Source organism: Hypanus sabinus, chromosome 9 (assembly GCF_030144855.1).
Source record: "Hypanus sabinus isolate sHypSab1 chromosome 9, sHypSab1.hap1, whole genome shotgun sequence".
Lineage (NCBI taxonomy): Eukaryota > Metazoa > Chordata > Chondrichthyes > Myliobatiformes > Dasyatidae > Hypanus > Hypanus sabinus.
In genome coordinates, this window is record NC_082714.1 from 127306603 (window position 1) to 127330668 (window position 24066).

Genomic DNA, 24066 nt, shown 5'->3' on the forward strand with positions numbered 1-24066 from the left:
GCACTACTGATGTATAATTTATGATTATTAACCAATGAGCAGTAGTGCTGAATAAAGTAATTACCAGACTCAGAAGACTATGGCACTTCTGGATACAAAACCAAATACTGTTATCACATTTTCCAAAGGATCACAATTGGGTGGGAATAGACTGGAGAGTAAGATCCTGACCATGACTTGTAAATAAGTTGTGTTCTTCCTTGTTCAGTTTACTGGGTCACATAATTAATGTGGTGTTTTTATCACAATATGAGTAAATAATATATTTACAAGATATACAGAATCAATGAGTTTTGGAAAAGGCTGTGCTTTTTAGTGCAGATTTATTGTCAAAATCCAATGTCATGATTACAGATGTGTAAATGTTCCAGTAGTCAAGCTGATTTTATGGGATAATCTCATACACATGTGTTGGTTAAATTGGACAGGAGCTAATAAATTGAATCGAACTATTGGACTAGAATATTTTGATTGGTTTACACATGTGAATTTGCATTGAGTTAAGCTGATGATCAGGGCCACCTGAACCATTGATTCCTGAAAGTCAAAGTTGAAGAGTTTTCTATTTTATTTTATGAACAGAGTCAGAAGAAAAATGTCCTTCCTGAGTCTTCACAACAGCTGGATAATACACTGTTTCCATGGCGCCAACCACAAATCTCCAATGGGCTGAGACGACAAAAGAGGGACTGGGTCATACCTCCAATAAATGTGCCAGAAAATTCTCGAGGTCCTTTTCCTGTCCAGCTGGTTCGAGTAAGTAACGTCAAAGAATTAGTGTTTCCATTATGCACCTTGTAACAATACATGTTCCTTTGTCATTGGAAAGAGGCAATTTCTAAGCATAATGCTGTAACATCAAATTTTAGAAAAATAATTGCAATCAAATTGTGTTAAGGATTCCTTCTTATTTTGTATTTTGTCTGTTGTGCCCTACCTGGATAAACTACAAGTGTCAATGGTGCAGCATGATAACATTTTCTAGCAAACAATTCACAAGTCTTTCTAGTTACCTGAAATATAAATCCAGTTAATCCATTCAGCATCTTTTACTCTTTGCTGCTATTAATCAGCCAATATTAACTATAAGCTTCAAAAAGGGAAATCAATATTAAATACTTGAGCTTGCTTATGATTTTTTGCTGTTTAGATATATACCTATGTTAGTTTAATCCGAGAAGGATCACTGACCAACAGTTATGATCTATTTGTGCCTTTCAAATGGAAAAAAATAGACAGAGTTGGCAGTTTTTTCCACAGAATTAATTTTGTTACGTACCTGTGGGTATCTTGTATTTGTCACGTGACAGTGGTGTTGAAGCTATACTGGGCTTAAGGTAATGGTCTTGCAATGGTGGAGTGACGTCATTTTCCCACCAGTAGAGGTCATTATTTACAGGGTATAAAAGGAGGACCCCTCCCTGTGAGGAGGGGCGGTTAGTGGCTGAATTTGCCATTTTGACTCCATGCCACTGCATGGTGCAATATTATGATGCAGATTGGATGAAAGGTGGAGTTTTATCTAATGCCTCAAGTTTAGAAGGTCATTGCTGGCAGTTTCTTTATAATACTGCTAGTTAAAAATCAGTGGAGAGTGAAGATCGGAGTTCAGGAGCTAAAAGATCGAGGAAAGTCGATTTCGACGGTGTAACAGGTTTGGCCTTGTTTGATCCTCATTCGGAAGGAATTTGTTGGCTGTCCCCGTGTTAACCCGTGTGAATAATAGCAGAAAGGGTTGGATAAGGTTTTGTAAAGGAAAGGTCAGTGCCTTTAAGCCGTTTCATTTTCATCTTCGTAAATTCTCCAGGAAAAGTATAGTTCGACTGGGAACTGCAACAACATGACGTGAAAGAGAATTTAAATCGTCTAAAAAGTCTCTCCTTTAATGGACTGTAAGCAGTTTGAACTTTTTGTAGTACGACTTTGAAGAACTGTTTTTGCAACATCGCTTTAAGAACTGTTTTCGCTTTATTCCTTTAAGAACTGTTTAAGCTGCCGCACAGCAGCTGACTTCCGGTTGTGTTAGTTGTTTGTTACTTTTTGGGGGTTTGTTTTTCAGTGTTTAATAAATGTTTTGTTTGTTATAAGAAACCCTGCCTCACTTATATATTTATCGTTGCGGAATCCATAACAATTTGGATTCTTTAATTCAAGTTAATGAAGTGAAATTGCAGGAAATTAAATAAATTTGTTTGATGTTTTCATTTTGCTTTCAGTCAAAATTACCATCTTTAAGAGATTCAATACCTTATAGACAGCACTTTCATCTTAATACAGCAAAACCTCATTTTCCAAGTTATCCTGGAATGGAGCCGTTTTAAGGCTAGGTTTGTGCTCATGAGAGACAGAGTTGTCTTGGTTCCCTACCTGTTCAGAAGCATGTATCTGCTTTACATAGTCTGAATACTCACCAGAATAATTAAATTTAGCTGAACACACAATCGCATAGGGTGGAAGGGATTAAAAATAAGAGACTTCGTGCACACAATATTTGAGACATATTTTGGTTTTGCTTCTTTCTGGGTGCTGGAATTATTTCACCAGTCCTGCTAAGTGTAGGCAGTTTTTTAAATTATTGAGAGAAATTATTGTGTCACAAGTTTATGCCCTCAATACTGGGAAAGAAGCCAGTTGAAAGCAGTAATACTGGTCAATTTACTTGTCTTTGAGCCGAATTTCATTGGTTGCGGACAGCAATTCCAAAAGGTCTCACTGACGTTTGGCTATTCAAATTGACGTATAGTAAGTCCTGGGCTTGTATGCCGTCTGAATGTGTCAGTCTTGATGGAATTCATTATGCTGGGGAAATCATCAGTTAGATGGAATGCCAGATCTGGAATTCCACTGAGTTCATCATACATTCTAGGCCAAATATTTTATTTGTAATTATTTTGGTTTTAGGCCATGCAGGAGCCAAGGCATTTCTGGTCCATTCTGTCCTCACCATTCCATATACCCTAATTTTATTAATTAGCCCCCAGAATGTTAATTCTTTCTGTTCTAATTTATAGATTTCTACATAGTTTGAGCTTTGCTACCCACAGTATTTGGTTTGGCCTAACGTCCCATGTGGGACATTCCACTTGGGAACTGTGCATCTGTTGCTTAACTTGACTGTCACTTGAAAATGCTCAGCCATCTTGTTTGGAGCTGCCTCTAATGTCCCTGCATTTTGTTGCACCTTTACCAATTGCTTGAAAGCCAGTCCTTTTGTTGTCATTACTACTTCTACAGCTTCTGTGTGCTGCAGCGCATCTGAGGCCAACTTTGACATTTATTTCTGCATAGAAAGTAGTTTTTGTGGTATGTAATGAACACGTGGAAAATTGATCTTCATGTAAGCTGCCATGTGCACTGTATCCTTTCAGTCTTCTGAATTTCCTGGAGCCATTGTACTGCAAAAATGACCAGATATAGGTTGTGAACTGCCCACAACAAATTGACTGCTTATCTTTAACCTTGTACTGGATTGCGTATTTTCATTGTAAAATTTGGTAGCAGTTTTATTGAAGTGCAGATGCAGGATTTAACATATTATTCAGGTGGTTATGGCTGGAAACCTGTAGAAAAAGAAAAAAGTCAATGACTTCCAGAAATAGAACTACAAATGCATAGCAGATCGATTGACTCTTCAAAGAGATGACGGGTTAACCTTTTGGGTGTGATTTTATTCCCTCTGAGCTGGCAATCACTTTAGAGAAGGACCTTTCAGTGGACAGAAGAGTCGGGGTGTTTGACCTGCTGAACATTTAGCACTACTTGTCTCCTCTTTGGATCGTGGCAGGATAAATAAAATATCAGTAAAGTAAAGGGATGATGAAGATAAGTAGTGAAAAAATGAACAGGTGAGGAAAAGGCAGAAAGGAAAGAAACGGAGAACACAGGAAACTTGAGCAGTGATGAAGAATTTGACAAAACATATAAAATATTTAGTGTTGTTTTGGTTGAGACTTTATTTGCGCAAATGAGTTTTCACCCTGGCTTCTCTAGCCCCATTTCCTGTCATATGCTGGGGTCATCTTCAGTGCCACCTGCTTGATTACACCCAAAAGACAATTATGTTGGTAACCCTAGCCTGTGGTGATAATTTGGCTCTTTCAGTCTCACTTCTAACCTTGATTCTAGAATAATTTATACAATCACAAGCGCAGTCTCCTTTTAGTGTTTAGGTACACCAATTAGAGAGAAAGAGAGAAAAAAGCTAATTTTTCTTCACCTCCCACTGTTTTCATTCCCTTCAAAACAAATTCTGAAGAGCTTCCCCTGCAACAAAGAAGGCAGTAAAGATATTTTTCACGTACTTGTCTTTGGGCATTCACTGGAAAATTTCTGTAGAAGATAGAAATTGAAAATGTGTTCGGATTATTGTGTAGTACATCCTGATTACCTAAAGTTGCTGATATCAATCAGAAGATTAAATAGACGGAGTAATTTCTTTATTGACTTGTGAAGGTACTTTATTCAGCCCCACTCACAACAGTATAAGTGAAACGTGGTCTCATGGGAAACTCTTGCTCAGTGAACTGTACAGCATTTTCTCATTTAATTCCACTACTCTCGAGAATCCTGCAATAAACCTCTGTCATCTGTTCCCTAGCTGAGGAATTCAAAAGGGAATTTGATTGACTGCTGATTGAGTAAGGTTTGTAGGGTTATAGATTATGTTATGACAAAGATTTTTGAAATGTTCCGAAACTGTGGCTGTATAAAAAAGCACACTACGTAAACTCATTCGGTGTTGTCCAACATGCATTCCCTAAAGTCTTGGCAATCCAGAGCAGCCATGTAAAATAACTTCTCATGGCATGAGGTGACTTTGCTTTATGTAATGGTATCAGAGTAAAATTGTCATTGTCCTGACCATTAATTTCCCACATTCTGCTAATTCCCTTCGATGGCAGCACACCTGATTCTCATCGAAACCTGCAGCATAAATATCCCGGCTTTGCATCCACTCATCGCCAGATGGTTGTTTTAGCCAGTGTGGTAATTCACGTTCCTGGCCACTTAGGATTGCGTATTCTAAGTTTTACTTCAATACTTGGGTTTACCTGTGTAACTCTGTCTCTCTGTGTTAAGGTAAGTACTGCCTGCTGTTTGTCTCCCATTCAGCTCCAGCTATGCTCACACCTTCGTCTACATCCTAACTCTATCTCCGTGCCAGTATCCTGCGTTTAGGTTTGCTCGTTCTTTGCAACAGAAGAATCGGGCCACCTGGACCCAGCGGACACAAACACCCTTCAAGAAGCCCTCGCTAGCCAGGGTACACTACTGAGCCAGCACGACCAACTCCTCCGGGAGGTCCTGGAGAACTTCCATTCCCTGTCTGCTCATGTCACACGGATCGGTAACCAGGTGAACTGTGTCTCCACTCCTATCACTCAACCCACTCCTGGAACCTCGCCTAGCTAGTTCAGCTTGTAGCAGCAACCCCCCACATGTCACCAACGCCCCCTCCCAGAGAGCCTCGTGTACCTGAGCCGGAGCACTACTCTGGAGATTTGGGGAAGTGCTGGGCCTTCCTCCTTCAGTGCTCTCTGGTGTTTGAACAGCAGTCGTCAACTTACTCCACAGATAAGTCAAAGATTGCTTATATCATGGGGTTGTTGTGGGGACGTGCATTAGCCTGGGCCACAGCAGTTTGGGGCAATCAACTGGATATCTGCTCTTCTTTCGCCGCTTTTATCACAAAGATGAGAAAAGATCTTTGACCATCCCATCCGTGGTAAAGACACCACCAAATGTCTACTCATTCTCCGCCAGGGCTCCCGCAGTGTTGCCGAATATTCCATGGAGCTCCAGACATTAGCAGCCGACTTGGGGTGGAAAGATGAGTCACTCCGGGGGGTTTTTGGAATAGACTCAGTGACCTGTGAAGGATGAGTTGGCGGCAAGAGACAACACTGACAGCCTGGATTCCCTGATCTCCCTGGTTGGACGATCGCCTCCGAGAACACCATAGAGAAAGAACTGGTTGTCCGCTGTCTTTGGCCACTTCTCAGCACTCATTGCCACCTCCCGCCAGAGCAAGCCTTTCTCCTGTTTCTGCACCCATAGTAGCTCCCAGCCCTGCCTTTTCCACTGCCCGGGCGAGGAACCCATGGAGCTGGGACGGAACCGCTCCCTTTCCACCTGTCCCTTTCGGCCTAAAAGGGAAGACTCACCAGCAGCAAGGGGGACATTGGTGAGCCAGACCACCTTCCCTTTCACCCCCCCCGACCCTGGATGCAGCTTCAAGCCACTCTGCGTTACAACCAACAGTCCTTGCCTCAGCTAGAATTAGTGGACTCCAGCACAGAGGGAAACTTCATGAATGAAAACTTAGCCTTCCAAGCTGGAATTCCTTGTGAGCCTCTGTGTACACCCCGGACGCCCATGCACTGGACGGTCGACTCCTGGCCTGAGTCACGCACTACACGGACCCCCTGCTTCTCCTTCTCTCCGCAACAGATACGATTCAATCTAATTTTCTCTCCTCAAGCCCCTATACTTCTAGGCCACCCCTGGTTAAGCCGTCATAACCCCCACATCAACTGGCCCACCAGGAAGATGGTCAGCTGGAGCACATTCTGCCATTCCTCCTGCCTGCAATCAGCCCTTCGCGCAGTGGAGGTCACTGACCACGTCCGCCTCAGAGCCCCCTGACTTGTCCATGGATCCCGTAGAATTTCACGATCTGGGAGAAGTGTTTAGCAAGCAACAAGCCCTTTCTCTGACTCCACATCGCCCTTACAATTGCACAATTGATCCTGTCCCTGGAGCCTCACTACCCACCATTCAGCTGTACAACCTGTCCCAACCAGAAAGAGAAGCAAAGGAGACGTACGTAAATGACGTCCTCTCAGCTGACATTATCCGACCCTCATCTTCCCCTGTAGGCGCAGATTTCTTCTTTGTGGGGACGAAAGATGGCTCACTGCGCCCCTGCATCGACTACCGTGGCCTGAACAACATTCCTGCCCCTGATCAATTCAGCATTCAAACCCCTTCATGGAGCCACAGTTCTCTCTAAGTTGGACTTGTGGAGTGCCTATCACCTTGTCAGGATAAGAGAGGGAGATGAATGGAAGACAGCTTTTAACACCTCCCTCAGTCATTTCTGAATATCTGGTGATGCCTTTCAGCCTGACCAACGCTCCCGCAGTGTTCCAGCCTCTGGTCAATGATGTCCTTAGGGTCTTTATTAACCATTTTGTTTTTGTTTATTTGGACAACATCCTAATCTTCCGTAATCTCCAGGAACACACCCACCATGTCCGCCAAGTTCTTCAGAGGCTTTTAGAAAACAAGCTATTTGTTACGGCAGAGAAGTGCAAGTTCCATGTCCGTTCCATCAATTTCCTGGGGTGCATCATTGAGAGCGGGCAGGTGAGAGCAGATCCTAAAAAGATCCGCGGAGTGGCCAAAACCCACAACATTCAAACAACTCCAACGATTTCTGGGGTTTGTAAACTTCTACCGTCACTTCATCAGGGTCTACAACCCGGTGGCAGCGCCACTTACTCAGCTCACCTCTCCCACAACCCCCTTCCACTGGACCCCTGAAGCAGACTCAGCCTTCTCGGAGCCTAAGAGGCATTTCACCTCCACTCCCATCCTGGTCCACCCTGATCTCTCTTGCCAGTTCATTATGGAAGTAGATGCCGCCGACTCTGGGGTCCTCTCTCAACGCTCCGTCCCAGACCAAAAGCTCCATCCCTGCACCGACTTCTCTCGCTGTCCATCCCCCGCCAAATGGAAATACAACGTTGGGAACCCGGAGTTGCTGGCCGTCAAACTCACCTTGGAGGAGTGGAGGCACTGGCTGGAGGGAGCAGAACACCCATCCATCGTCTGGACGGACCATAAGAACCTGGCATACATCCAGACAGCTAAACGCCTTAACTCCCGCTAAGCCCGTTGGACACTGCTTTTTGGCCATTTCAAATTCACCCTCACCTACCGTCCTGGTTCCAAGAACGGGAAACCAGATGCTCTCTCTCGTCAATACGTCTCTGAGGAGGACCCTTTTACAACCCTGATACCATCCTGTGCTACGGCTGCCCGCACCTGGGAGATCAAGTCCATAGTTAAAGAGGCCCAATGGACTCAACCTGACCCAGGCGATGGACCCCTCCACTCACCTCTTCGTGCCTGATTCCGTTCAATCTTAGGTTCTCCAGTGGGGGCATACTTCCCGGTTTGCCAGCCATCCTGTAATCGATCAAACTCTGTCTGAAATGACATTTCTGGTGGCCCACCATGGATGCTGACACTTGCTCCCTCGTCTCTGCCTGTACTGTGTGTGCCCATGGAAAAGCCTCCCATCGGCCACCTGCTGGGCAGCTTCGTCCCCTACCTGTCCCTGGCCGCCCTTGGTCCCACATTGCTCTGTATTTCATCATGTTTCATACCCCCTTCACATGGTAACACAGTTATATTCACCGTGGTGGACCATTTCTCCAAAGGGCACTTCATAGCCCTTCCCAAACTCCCTACAGCCCGTGTAATAGCCGACCTCCTTGTACAACATGTCTTCCGCCTTCATGGAATTCCCTCTGACATTGTGTCTGACTGGGGGCCACAATTCGCCCCCAAGTCTGGAAATCCTTCTCTCAAGCCCTAGGAGCTTCAGTAAATCTGTCTTCCGGTTTCCATTCACAAACTAATGGTCAGACGGAGCGAGCAAACCAGGATTTGGAAGCAGCACCGTGCTGCATTTCCGCCAACAACCCGTCATCCCGGAGCACCCATCTCACTTGGGTGGAGTATGCCCACAACTCCCTGGTCAGCGCCACCACCCCTTTCGAATGCTCCCTAGGCTATCAACCTCCTCTGCTTCCTGCCCATGAAGACGACATCGCCATGTCTTCAGGTCAGGCCCATCTCAGCCAGTGCCATAAGGTCTGGAAGGATTCACACTCGGCCCTGCTCCACTCCGCTGACCGCAACTGGAGTATCGTCGATCGCCACTGGATTCCAGCGCCCAACTATCAGCCTGGTCAGAAGGTTTGGCTCTCTTCAAGAGACATCCTCCTCAAAACTGAATCCAAGAATCTCGTTACATCAGACCATTTGAAATCGAGAGCATCATCAACCCCTCGGTGATCAAACTCAAACTACCCAGATCCATGCACATTCATCCCACGTTCCACTTCTCCCAACTGAAACCTGTGTCTGTCAGCCCTTTGTGCCCTCCTGCTGAGCCTTCTCCACCTGCCAAGAACATCGACAATTACCGAGCTTATACCGTCTAGCGAATACTGGATGTGCACCGCCGAAGCAGGGGTTTGCAGTACCTCGTCGATTAGGAGGGATACGGTCTTGAGGAGTGCACCTGGATTCCCCACTCCTTCATTCGCGACAATCTGAGTTTGCCTGGAGGCTCCCGTTGAGGGGGGATCTTACTGTCACGATCCCGACCGTTAGTTCCCCATATTCTGCTAATTCCCTTTGATTGTGACACACCTGATTCTCATCTAAACCTGCAGCATAAATATCCCAGCTTTGGATCCACTAATCGCCAGGTCATTGTTTTAGCCAGTGTGGTAGTTCACATTCCCGGCCGCTTAGGAATGTGTATTCTAAGTTTTACTTCAGTACCGAGATTTACCTGTGTAACTCTGTCTTTCCGTGTCAAAGTAAGTACTGCCTGCTCTTTGTCTCCCGTTCGGCTCCAGCTATGCTCACGCCCTCGTTTACATCCTAACGCTATCTCCGGTGCCAGTGTTCTGCGTTTGGGTTCGCCCGTTCCGTGCAACACAAATGGGTACTCTAACCCAATGAATTCTTTGGAAGGTCAATTTCTTAAAGGGAAACTGATGGGAATGCATCGAGCAAGTGTTACCAGTGATGTCAGCTAAAAGGCTATAAAACATCACGCAGATCCCAAGCGAAGTTGGTGTTATTTAATCAATCATGAGTTTATTTTAGGTATGTTATTCATATAATGTTTGATAATGGGATATTTATCATGGCTGCAATATCCCAGCTGATATTAATAAACATGCAGGAGATCAAAATAAGTAAATATTGATGTGATGTTTTTATTTTACTAATCATTTCTATCTTCAGGTAATAACATGAGTAATTGTTACTATCAGTAATATCATTATACTCTGCAGAAATGTATTATTGGAAAAATGGTCTTAATTTGCCTTTATATTGCCTGTTTCAGGCTATGAAATTAATTAAAATACATGATTTGATGTTCAGACTACACTGAATTCCAAAATCAATAAAGTGAATCCCCCAAACTGCTAACATACTTGAGTTCTGACAGTAAATAGCCACATAATTAATCTCCTGTAGAAATTAAATTCTGAATAGATTATTTACATTTCTTGCATCAAATATCAAACTGGCTTGGTAAAAATGGGAGCCATTAGGGTTGTTGCAAAGGGAGAATAAGTGATTTTCACACTTACCCTTATCAGAACAGCACCACTGACTAAGCTCAAGGGAAGAGCTGAATATGAGGAGCATGTCTAAAATTAATTGATGTAATGGATCATGTTAATCCAAGATCAGGAAGAGTTGTAATACATGAGGTAAGATAATTCTAGTTAAATTATTTAAAATACACTTAGATGCACCTTTTAAATTTTGTTCAAGGTTTATACTGTCCCCAAACTGATTTCTTCATCTAAAGCAATAAATTAACTTCAGTATAAAACATTTTAGCATTTGTAGCTTTGAGGACTGACTTCTTTGCTGTTGGAACTAGTGGAATTTATTATAAGACATAATTCTTTTTATTGATGTTCATGAGCTGTACTTCTAATCTGGTATTTATATCTGAATATATGAGTACAACAGTTATGAGGCTTCATTGTAAGTGCATTTTTAAGATGTGCTGGTAAAATAAATTGACACTTGCCTTTTGAGTTGTTACATATTTGCGTTATATTGGAATCCAAAGGTCTAGCCTCATATCCTATGCCTTAACTCAATTCTCATTATGCAACCAGTTGCAAGTAATTTTACCTTGGAATTCCAAGTTCAGACGGCAAGCAAACTGCCTTATCCAATTGAAAAGTCTGACTTCTTATAGCAGTGGGTTTTCTGATGTGTTGTGAGAAGGGATTTAGCCTTGAAACTATTGTGATCTTTTTCAGAAATTTTCAAAAAATATTTTCTGAAATGAGGATTGAGCTTTCCACTGTCACTCTAGATTTTGAGATCAGCAGCAAAGCAAGAGAGCTCAGAGTGATGTTGAAGCAGGTTAGCCGCAGGGACTTGGTAATTCCTGTAGTTCACCTGTCTTTGGAAGTCAGTCTCTATTCTTGGAGATCATAGAATTATTCTCCTTGTTTTTTGACTTGCTACCTTTAAGAATCTATGCACATGTACTCCAAGTTCTTTTTGTTCTGATAAATCTCTTAGCATCATCCAGATTGTGATCTCTTCGGTTACAATGTTACATCTCTCCAAATACACTTCTGTCATTTCCCTGAACTAAATTCCACTGCCATTTTTCTACCCAAATGAGCAGACCATCTGTGTCGTCCTGCAATTGAAACTTTCTCTCCTTACTGATCAACTTCAGTATGGTCTGCAGGATTCTTTGTTGTAGTTTTAGATTTAAATCATTAATACAAGTAACCCATTTTAAATTGCAGAGCTTGGTGGACACAATGAACAGAATGTCAGGGTAACAATTAGTTTAAAATCTGGCTGTTTGAACAAGATGACACAGAAATAACTTGGTACATAACAAATTGAATTAAAAAAAATATCCAACCATATCTGATGGTGGGGAAGAAAAGGTGAGAGGTTAGGTTTATTTGAAAGTGTTAACTTCAATATTAATTGCTAAGCATCATGAAGTGCCCAGTTGGAAACTGGGCTGCAGTTCCTCAAACTTATGCTGAGCATCACTGGACCAATATTAGATGTCAAAGGCAGAGAATTCAGAGTACGATGGGATAAAAAATTAAAATGGCAGGCAACAAGCAACACAGGGTCACTTTGGAGACCGAAAGAAGGTGTTCTGTAAGGCAGTTTTTGTGCAAATGTGCAGGATATCTTGTAGAATACTATCCCTCAGTCTCCAAAGTGACCTTGTGATGCTGGTTGCCTGTCAGTATTTCCCAATATGGTGAGTACTGAATGCAATGTGCTGAATTTCCTCTCTATTCCCATTGTCTCTGGATTGACTTCGATATCACTGTATTAAAGTAGTTCCGTCTGATAAAAGACATTTAGTCTTGTATCAACTCTGGGATTCAGCATTTGCCCGTGCTTAGACTAATGTTGTTATGAAGTGTGGAGGTGTTCTTGATGGAAATGAAACTGACTATCAGTGAGTGGGTTATCAGTGTTGAAGTGTCATTTGATGGAACTTTGGATGAAACCTCGTAACACTTTGATGATAATTGAGATAGACTGATGGACTGATAATGAATTTGTTTCCACTTAGTGCACAGAATATATCTGGGCAATTATCGGTTCAAAGTCGGTGTTGTAGCCATACCAGAAAAGCTTGAGAAGAAGTGATACACACAGGTTGCAAAGCTGTTTACTCGCTGCTGCAGCAGCTTATGTTTAGTCCTGACATCTAGTGCTGCATGTGTGGAGTTTGCACATTCTGCCTGTGACCATATGCATTACCACTGGCTACTCCGGGTTTCCTCCCACATCCCAAAGATGTGCAGAGTAATAGGTTGATTGACCACAGTAAAATACCCCTAGTGAATAGGTGAGTTGAAAATCTGGGATGTAGGGAGAAGAAAGTGCGATTAATGGAAGATGAATGTAGATGAGAGCTTGATTATTGGTGCAGGTTCCCAGAAGGCTAAAGGCCCTCTTCTGTAGCTCTTTAATCCTAGAATAAAAACTTATGACTTAGGCAAAAGGGGTTGAGGAGAGTCATTAGATCCACCACTCATCCAAACCCAGTGTCATATCTCCAATCCTCTCAATCAATTTCTGTGCAATAATGTACCTAATGTCAAATAAGCTCCCTATAGGAGACAATTACACTACAGGATGAACGGGAAACTGTTGAATTTTAGTAGCCTCCACTACAGAACCATAGAATAAAGACACCATTTACTATTTGGCACATTTAGATGCCAAGCTCCCAACCTAGTGGAGCTCTACCTCATTTTGCCACAGAGATGGTTTACAACAGGCCTCAGGGCCTATGTGTGTTAAGTTTTCACAGGCTCCCTGTGAATGCATGAGTTTCCTGTGGGCACTCTGGTTTTGTTCCATATCCCAAAAACATACAAGCTGGTAGGTTAGTTGGCTGCTGTACGTTTTCCCTGAAATTTAGGAAGGTGGTAGAATCTGGGGTGCACTTCATGAGAATAAGGTGAGATAAAGCAATCGATCTATCATAGGAATAGTGCAAATGGTTGTTGATTGTTGTCAAGATTCAGTGAGCCAAAGAACCTATTTCCATGCTGTGTCTCTCTATGAACCTTCAGTTTGTTCGCTGAAGTGTACGTGAGGAAGGGTTTTAAATGAAGCATCTACAAGGATCATCTCCCAGCCTGTCCTAGCTGCACGATGCAACAGCCAAAACAAGATAAGACTAAACCACCCTGAAAATATAGACTAGTTTTCAGATAAGATATAGGAGCATAATTATGCCATTTGGTCCATCAATTCTGTTCTACCATTTCATCATTGCTGATCCATTTTTCCTCTCAGCCCCAATCTCCAGTCTCCCCTCACCCACCCGTATCTCTTCATGCCCTGACCAATCAAGAATTTATCAACCTCTGTCTTAAATATACGTAAAGGGTTGGCCTCCACAGCTGCCTGTAGCAACACATTCCACAGATTCACCACTCTCTGGCTAAAGAAATTCGTCCTTATCTCCATTCTAAAATCTAAAATATCTCAGGAGCTCCAACCCAGTGAAGGCACATACCAGTGATGAAGTTCACCACCAGCTCCAGTGTGTCAGCACAGCTTCGGGCTTCTGAATAAAAGTATCCTTGAATGTCAAGATCTCTAATGAAGAACAAAACACAAGCTTTACTAAGTAGCAATGACCCCTTCCCTTCTGCACACTTTACTTAGGATCTGGCTATCGACAGCAAGGTCAACATTTATTGCCTGTGCTTAATTACTTTCTTGAAGGAGGTGATGAGCCACTGCCTGAAATGGTTACAGTTTTTCTGGTCCTCCTTCTGGGCTACTGGATATAGTGTTAAACCAATTGGTGAAAGATTGCTTATACTTTTCCAAATCCAGTGGTGGTGTTCCGCTGTACCTGTTGCCCTTGCTCTTCTTGGTCATAGAAGTGACAGGCTGGGATGTGTTGTTGGGAGTAGCCTGTGTAGTGCATTGTGTGGATAGTGGACACTCTAGTCAATGTGCACAGATGGTGCAGGGAATGAGTGTTAAGGGTGCTGGATGGCTTACCAGTTCAGTGGGGGGGGGGGGGGGGGGGGTTCCTTTGGATATTTTTTGAGCGTTACTGGAGTAGTGTTCATCTAGGCATTCCATTTTGCTCTGGATGTTAGTTTTTGATGGTGGAAAAGCCTAGTGATGTCATAAGGTGAATAATCCTGTCTCTAATCTGTGTTTAGCATCAGTATTTATGTGGCTAGTTAGTTAAGTGTTTATTCAGTGATGACCTCCAGGATATTGATGGCAATGCAACTAATTATTTTTGGTCGCACTGTCTCTTGTTGGAGATTGTCACTTCCTACCATTTGTGCAGTGAGAATGTTAGTTATCAGCTCATGCCTAAATGTTGTCTGGGACTTGATGTGTGGATCCATGCATAGAGTGCTTAAATTCCTGAGGAAAATTGGGTTATTATTGGTGTATGTACTTAGATAGAGTGAAAACACTGCATTCACTCTACTTAGGTACAGTATAGGAATGATATGCAAAATAATCCATTACAACAGTCCACTGAGGTAGTACAAAGTTAAAAAAAAGGTGCAGTAATAGTGTTAGAGTTACCGAGAAAGCACAGTGCAGCCAGGTAAAATGTAAGGTGCAACATCATAGTGAGGTAGATTGTGAGGTCAAGTGTCAATCTTATCTTATAAGAGAGCCACTCAATCATCCTAAAACCTTGTAATAATTGAGAGTTGACAGAAAGGGCAGTAATTATCTAGATTGGATTTTTGTAAACAATATACCTGAGCAACTTACACATTGTCAGCTTCATAATAGTGTCGGAACTGTACCGGAACAGCTTGGTAGGAAGCACAACTAGTTCTTTTATGCAATAAACACAAAATGCTGGAGTAACTCAGCAGGGCAGGCAGCATCTATGGAGAGCAATACACATTCAATATTTCAGGCTGAGACCCTTCATTCCTTCTTCAGCCAACTATCATCTCCCATCTTACTTCATTACCCCTCCCCAACACATCTACCTTCCACCTCACGTGCCAGCTTGTACTCCTTCTCCTTCCCCCCCCCCCTCCACCCTCCTATTCTGGCTTCTTCCTTCTTCATTTCCAGACCTGATGGAGGGTTTCAACCTAAAACATCAAATGCTTATTTCTCTCCATAGTTCCTCCAGCATTTTGTGTGTTTTGCTCTGGGTTTCCAGCATTTGCAGAATATCTTGTTTATTTCTTTAGTGCAGCTCTTCAGCATTGCAGTAGATTGTTGTCTGATTCCCATAACCTTTGATGACCAGTCCTCTCACCAAATTTCTTGACGACATTTGGAGTAAACCACATTGGTTGAAGACTGTCTTCTATGATTATGGTGATGTCAGGAGGAAGGTGAGAGGTATCATCTGTTCCACACTTCTGGCTGTTTGTGGTTGTGAATGCTTCAACCTTATCATTAGCACTTATATGCTAAAGGTTCAAAGGTTCATTTCATTGTCAGAGTATGCATGTATGTTACAACTCTGATATTTGTCTACTTCAGATAGCCATTAAATAGAGAAGCACCATGAACGTTGATGAAAGAAAAGACATCAACTGCCCCCCAACTGGCATGAAAAAGAAAAGAAGCAAAACTCGCAGACCCCAAAATTCCCCAACCCCTCACCCGCAGCAAAAGAACAGCCATGATAACAATCCCTGACCCCCTCACTCACAGAAAACAAGTGACGGTAGCACCAAACCCCAACCCACCAACACACAAAAAAATTAACAGATCACTTACCCACCAGTTGTCTTCAAGAATGAAAATACCAAAAATCTGAAGGAAACCAATATAAAGTACAGTCTAATAATCATATAAAACTCAGAACATAGGAAACGTCTTTTAGTCTGCATACTAGCAGAGCAACTGCACGAACTCAGTCTTTTTGTAAAGAGTGACTGCTGACCCAGGTCCAAACATCACAGAGCCAGGCTGATCCAGCTGCTGACCATCTCTTCGCATTCACCTTGCTGCTTCAGAATGGAGTTGTTCGTGACCCCGTGCCTTGTCTCTGGTCTTCGCCACTAGTCAGCTTGTATTCTTGGACCTTTTCGGCCCGCCCTCCCCTGTCTCTGGTCTCCATGAGGTAGCTGTCCGGACACAGCACAGTACTGGATCCTTCGACTGAGATTCAAACCGTACGTCACAGGCTCTAGCGGTTTCTGTGAGACAAACAAGACAAAAAGAACAAGCAACAGGCTCAGAAAAATTGAAATAATTGGAAAGATTTGCTGTCTGAAAGATGTCACCTGAGGATGTCACCATTGTTCTCTGGGGCGTTCTTATTCTGGCAAATGATATCTTGGACTTATCATTGCTCATAATAGAGATGTTCTTGAGGCCTCTTCCCCCACTGTTAGCTGTTCTATTGTCACCACCATTTATGGCTGGGTGTGGAACAGACGGAAAAGCTTGGATCTGATATGCTGGTGAAACAATCATACAGCTCTGAGTTATTTGTGTTGTTTTATTTTATGTTTTAATGTACATCCAGTCTTCTGTTGCAACTTTACAAAGTTATCACCTCATTTTTTTTTTAGTTCTGCCCAGTGCAGCCCCTGACTTAGTTTTGTATACTCCTCTGAGAAGCAGGGTTTAATACAGATTTATAGAGATGATAGAGTGTAATATGTCTCTCATCATAACACTGAGGTTTGTGGTGATATCTTGTCCATTCAGCTGCTTAGTTAATTGTTGATGCCCAGTTTCTAGCAGCCTGATCACCTTTGACTTAACCCAGTTTGCTCGATTTATTACAATGGCTTTACAACCTGTTGAGCGTGCCCTAAGAATGAAGCTAGAATGAACAGTGCCACCATGTATCTGCCACTTGTTGAGGATAAGGTTGAGTGACTTTATCTCTCATGTTGGTTCTGTCACTGCACTCTGTGGACCGGATTTATGACCTGTGTCAGGATTTAAGACCTGTGCCAGCTTCATCAATAGTAGCACTAACAAGTCCACTTTGATAGTGAACATTCAAATCTATGATCCACATAAATCTGCATCCTTACTCCTTGGTAGCATTGTTCATTTGAGGAGGGAAAATCAGGAGATGGATCCTTTCCCATGTTTAAGCTGATAACATGAATTCCAAGTCAGTAATGGGAAACCCAAGGACTATTGCCTCCTCTCTGTATACCACAGTGTCACCATCTGGAATCCACTGTCATGGAAGAGGTGGAAGCATATACTGTTTTGTGTTCTATCTCTGGTTGGCCTGTTCTACTGATGGGAGGGGGTAGAGCCAGGAGTTGTGATGGAGGTTTCTGCTAAGTGATCAGTAACGTACAGTTTCATGAGGTTGCTCCAAACCCTGCCTCACTGTTGGCTGCTGCCACTACTCCCTCCTCTCCAGATGGTTCCTCCTTGATTCCACCATGTATTCCCCCTTCATACCCATCTTTTTCTTTCTCCCTTCTCAATCTAGAGACCTACAGTACTGTGCAAAAGACTTAGGCACATATATATGTGCCTAAGACTTTTGCATGGTACTGTATTTGTCAATATGAAGCACAGAGTGAGTTTGTAAATCTGGCGGAAGCAAAGGATGTTGGGAATGGCAAGGGTGGTGTGCCACAGGAGGGGTGGGACAGGTGGCAGAGAAGGAGTGCCAGGCCAGGGGACGGTATGGGTGCAGACCCCAATGCTGAGATGCCGGACAAGGTCCTTTGATTTCAGACATTTTTTTTGTGGCAGTAGTACAGTATAATACATAAAATTACTACAGTACTGTGTAAAAGTCTTAAGCAGACTTGCTATATATATGTGCAAGAAGACTTTTGCACAGTACAGTACCTGTGATTCTCTTGCCCTCTTGTCTGAAGATGGCTTCTGAGTTATGCTCAGAATCAATCACTATAATATTCAAATATGAGAACATTTAATGAACTATTACCTATAACTTAGTTTATATCTTATCCTTGTGTAATCACATTTGAAATTCTTTGTTAGATTTCTTCTATCTATGTTCTCTTGCTTTGAACTGGAATCAGCAATATTTAAAATGCCTTCTGCCTATTGGCTCTCTAATTCTTTTGTTTCTGAGCCAGTCATGAGAGATAATTGAAGGCTGACTTGCCACATAATCAAAACTCTTTCATGTCTCTCCTGGAACGGAGAAGAACAAGGTTTAATTTGTGATAGCCTGCCAACCGGGCAGAGAGTGGTAACCAATTATCCATCTGTTGCAGGTTTTGCTACTGTATTTACAAAATTGGAAGCTGTCTAATATGATTAACCATGATATCCCTTTATAATAATATCATCAATCAGATCACTTCTTAATATCTTCATCCCTGGTGATTCTTTATATATTTGGGTGAGAAATCTATCACATCATGTGAAGACTGCATTATGCTGAATAATGCTGGAAGGAATTAAATACCATAATCTCTGGAGAAATTGTATTAAGAAACCTGATGGGGCTGATGGCTGATAAGTTCACTGGCCCATATGGCCTGCATACAAGGATCCTAAAAGAAGTGATGACTAAAATAATGGATGGAATTATTGTAATCTTCTAGTAATAATCTTCCATAGGTCCTGGTGAGGGGCCAAATGATTGGAAAATTGCCAAAGTGGCAGTCTTACTCAAAAAAGGGAGCAGGGCAAAAGTGGGCTGATCAGCTTAACACATACGTTGGAAAAATGTTAGAAACTGTAACTAAGGAAGTAATAGCAACACATTTGGAAAATTATAATCTTATCAAGCAGAGTGAGTGTTGCTTCATGAGAAGGAAATTATCTGTGTCAAAAATCATTTGAGTTTCTTGAGAAAATCTCAACTAAAGTTGATGGAACAAATATCTTGACCTTGGATTTCCAGAAGGGATTGAACAAGGTGCCTCAGAAAACAAGATTAGGTGCCCTTACCCTTTCCTTTTCTACAATGATCCACTCTCCTTTCCTATCAGAGTCCTTCTTCTCTAGTCCTTTACCTTTTCTACCTATCACCGCCCAGCTTCTTACTTCATCCTCCTCCCCCACCCACCTGTTTTACCTATCATCCTTCTAGTTTGTACAACTTCCAATTCCCCACTCTTCTTATTCTGGCGTCTTCTCCCTTCCTTTTCAATCATGATGAAGAGTCTCGACGCAAAACATCGAACTTTTATTCATTTCCGGAGATGTTGCTTGGCCTTCCAAGTTCCTCTAGAATGTTGTGTCTGTTGTTTTGGATTTTCAGCATCAGCGAAACGCTTGTGGTTAGGGATTACAGAGAGATATCGATAGATTATGTGAGTGGGTAAAATGTTGGGACAAAGAATATAATGTAGAAAAATGGGATTTTAGAGAAGATGAACTAAAGAACATGGAATTATTTAAACACAAAGAATCACAACCTTACAAGGTGATTTGTGGCTCCGGGTGAATGCTTGTTATAATGCTAACCCTTATTTCAAAGTGTTTGAGTGGAAAAGTAGCAAATTTTCACTACTACCTTAAAATACTGAGAGCGCCTCTTGACCACTGTGAGCAATTTTGTTAATTTCATTAGAGGCAGTTCAGAGAAAGTTCACTAGAACGACCCAAGGTGAGAAAGGATTGTCCCCAAAGAAAAGATTCAATAGCTTAGAACTCTAATCATTAGGGTTTAGAAGAATTTACAAGAATCCTTAGGGGTTCGACAATCCAAGTGCTGAGCAGATATCTCCTCTCATGAAAGATTCCTGAACCTGAGAAAGGTCTCAAAATAAGGGGAGAGCCATTTAAGACTGAGATGAAGAAGAAATTGTTGCCTAAGTATGTTAAGTCTGTGGAATTCTTTGCTGCAGAGTGTTGAGGGAGCTGAGATCCTGTGCATATTTATGGCTAGGATTCATTACTAATCAGCAAAGTAAGCAAGGTTTATGGGAAATGAGCACAAAAGTGGACAATCAGGCTTGAGGGGCTGAATTTCCATATTTATTCCCGATTTGTATGGCTGGATAATATCCCTGTAGCACAACCATCATCACCATGTGGACATGCACAGACTTTATGACCATGATTGTTCTTGACAAATTTTTCTACAGAAGAGGTTGTCATTGCCTCCTTCTGGGCAGTGATTTTACAAGATGTATTCTTTAATAACCATGATTTGTGATATGCACCAGCTGCTCATTCAACCATCCACCACCTGCTCCCATGGCTTCATGTGACCTTGATTCGGGGTGGGGAGGGGAGGGTGTTGCTAAACAGGTGCTACACCTTTCCCAAGGGTGACTTGCAGGTTAGTGGAGGGTAGGACTGCCTTACACTTGCTTATGTCAAGACTTATCTCCACCCCATGTAACACAATAGATAAGCAAAATTAATCACAAAATTGGTGTGTGTTTCTCTACTTTTGGTAATGTTAATGTTATTACCTGTGTGTAGAGCTCATGGATGTCACTGGACTCAGAACCCACATTTGACATGACTACATGTACAGTATGTAAAGTATATAACCATATAATGTATATAGAAATCGGGACAACATTTCTTCAGAGCAGGATATAAAGCACAGTAGTACACATAACACATAACTTATGAAGGTAAAGATAAAATCTACAGATGAATCATACATAAGTAACATTATACTATAAACACTAAAGTGTATTAATATTAGATTTGGTAAGGTAAGGAACAGTTTAACCAGTGGCACTTTGAATACGATGTGGAGTATTCAGGGAATTCAGATGACCTGGGGGAAGAAACTGTTTCTCATCCTAATCATTCTTGCTTTTATTCATCACAGTCTCCTGCCTGATGGTTAGATGGATGGGATCTTCAATAATACAATTAATGAATGTTGAAGGAAGTGCATTGATTGGAACAGAATAATAGAATGTAAGAAAGTTAAAAGGCTAGTCCTCAACAGCATAAAGATGCTGTTTAAAATTGAAGACACCAATAGAATGAGATATAAATTCCATTTGCAAGTAGGGTCTTGTACCTTCTTTCAAGGCATGATTTGGGTGGGTATCTCACCATTTTACTCGTTGCACCAGGTATTGACTTTTAAAAACTATAAAGCACCCAATCATATATCTGAGATATGAAGTGCACATTGCACAGTCTATCCTACCACTTCTTGTGTGTGTGTGTGAGAGAGAGAAATTACCTTCCAAGCCATCACAAAATCAAAGGGGCAGCCATTCTGATGCAAGTTTTTCCGCATTAGAGAAATTCCAAGCTACTCATTCTCTCTCCCATACTGATTTCCTTAATGCCAATAATGTCTCTCGGTTTTCTATAGTTTGGCCTGTGTATTTCTGACTTCACATCCATTGAAAATGCTACTGATTGGAATGTAAACAAATGTAACTTTTGCTTACAACACTGTAATGTTTGATCTGGAGATCCTAATAAGTGCAGCAGGCCAGCATGAAAGATGACATTGTGGAAATGTACAGCTGTGTAGCTAAATTTCAGAAGCAGAGCTCAGCAATCATATGTCAACACATCAGATTTTAGTGTGAACGATAGAGGATGAATTCTGCTCTTGCAAATCATGAATGGAAAGGCGTTGCCCCCTCTTCTGTCCATAACTGCGCAAGAATGCAAACTGAATATGCTGAGCCTCAGCCACTGTATAGACAGTGCTCATTGTAATTCTTCACAACATTTGTGAAATTTGAATTATGTTATTCAGCAGCATATGTCTCCCATCTAGTCCAATTTCAGAAAATTGACAACATCACATTATTCTTGCATTAAGAATACAGAGTTAGAACTGGACTGACATACTAACTAACTGGATTATGATGCATGCCAGTCATGACATTATCATGCAAACTGATAAGTATTCTACTGGGTGATTTGCAATTCTGTGGGAAAATCTTTAATACATTGGCAAAGAAAATGCCAATTAAACCTAAACAAAACCCTTCCAAATCAGTTTGTCTTTTATACTCTAGTATTTTTAATTTGTGTAGTTTTCACATGGCAAATGAATGTTCTTTTATTTTTAGAGCCTTTGATTCTTCAATGCTCACTAGAAAGCTGTCATGTTGCCTTCATTTTGGCAAACCTGCTGCACATTGGGCAAATGCCAATTTTTCAAATACTACTCTATACAGCAGGAAGTACAGGACGAAGATGAGAAGTTAGTTGTTGTCATTATCAATGCTAGCATACTGAAAGTGAAGAAAACAACATGTCGTAATCTTGGTTAACCAGAAATAAATAAACCAAAATTTACAGGCTGATCTGCGATGGCCAGAGTTTTGACATGGCAAAATGAAGTCTTGGAACTGAAGCATTCTTTAAAAAAATATATTTGGGTATAGATACACACAAAGGCCAGAAGATGGTGCTATAGTGGGAAATGGTTATTATTAGTACACGATAGAAGATTTCAGGTAAGTACTTCTGTCTGGAAGATGAGTTCTCAGGAACCTCTGCAATTGGAGCTTCATTTATTTCTGTTTGAAAAAGTTTTAGCTGGGGCTGTGGTACGTTCAGTTTCCTGACTGATATTATCTAGATCAGTTACAGCCCTAGAAATATTGTCATAGGGTCATAGAAAAGTGAAACACAGAAGCAGGCTCTTCAACCCATCTAGTCCAGGCTGAACCATTTAAGCTACCTACTCTCATCAACTTGCAGCAGGATTTGACCTCCATGCCCCTACCATCCATGTGTCAATCCAAACTTTGTCTTAAACATTGAAATCGAACTTGCACTAGCAATTCATTTCACACTTTTGCAACCCCCTGAGTGAAGAAGTTTCAGTTCACGTTCCCCTTAAGCTTTTCACATTTCACCCTTAACCCATGACCTCTAGTTGTAGTCCCACCCAACCTCAGTGGAAAAAATCTGCTTACATTTACCCTATCTGTATCCCTCATAATTTTGTATACCTCTTTCAAATCTCCCCTCAGTCTAGTACATTGCAAGGAATGAAGTCCTAACCTATTCAATCTTTCCTTATAACTCGGTCCCAACAACATCCTTGTAAATTTTCTCTGTATTATTTCAACCTTATTTATATCTTTCTTGTAGGTTGGTGACTAAAACTGTACATAATGCTCCAAGTTAGGCCTCAGCACCATCTCATACAACTGCAACATAACCTCCCATCTCCTGTACTCAATATTTTGATTATTGAAGGCTAATGTGCCAAACATTGTGGATAAATAAACAGTAAAAACAGCAAATATTGATAATGTGACAGTGGTTTAATTTTATCATTATTTTGCATTTTTTGCTATAAAGCCAGAGAACTGTTTCATTAACTGTCCTTTGAGTTCACATGCTTCACTTTCTGAGCCATCTTCAATCTTTCTTTCCCTCAACTTCTAGCTCTAATTTCTGGCAAAATGCCAACTAAATCAGCCACAGCCCATTGTCATCTTTCCTGGAAAGGGTCTGTAATCTCCAACATTTCTTCCCCTTTTTCTGCTTTTCTATCCTAATTGCATTCCTCATTGAGGGTAATAAACAAACTGTTTATTAGTTGCTTTTCTGATGCTACTACAAACTTCTTGCCACAAGCACAGTAGTCTTCCTCTTTTTAACTCACCTTACCACCAGCTTCAACTAATAAACATAGTATTGATGTAAATGAATGGTTAGCATGGGCTTGGTGAGCTGAGGAGCTTGTTTCTGTGCTCTGAACCTGTAACTCTGTGACTTTATATCTTCATTGGTTTTCAGGACATCTTCACCATACTGAGTGGACTCATTGCTTTTCAATCTTCTGGGCCACTCATCAATTAATTTCTAAATTCCACCTCCCTTTCCTGTTCAAAATGCAGCAGA

General features: G+C 41.7%; 1 protein-coding gene across 8 annotated transcripts in view; it reads left to right on the forward strand.

Moving 5' to 3' along the window:
• The window catches only part of LOC132399784 (cadherin-4-like), a 689576-nt gene that overhangs the window by 439156 nt on the left and 226354 nt on the right, over positions 1-24066 (forward strand). For all 8 annotated transcript variants that reach the window (XM_059980521.1, XM_059980522.1, XM_059980527.1 and 5 more), the window contains one exon: positions 583-756. In XM_059980521.1, coding sequence (XP_059836504.1) covers positions 583-756 — 174 coding nt within the window. The remainder of the gene's footprint in view (positions 1-582; positions 757-24066) is intronic.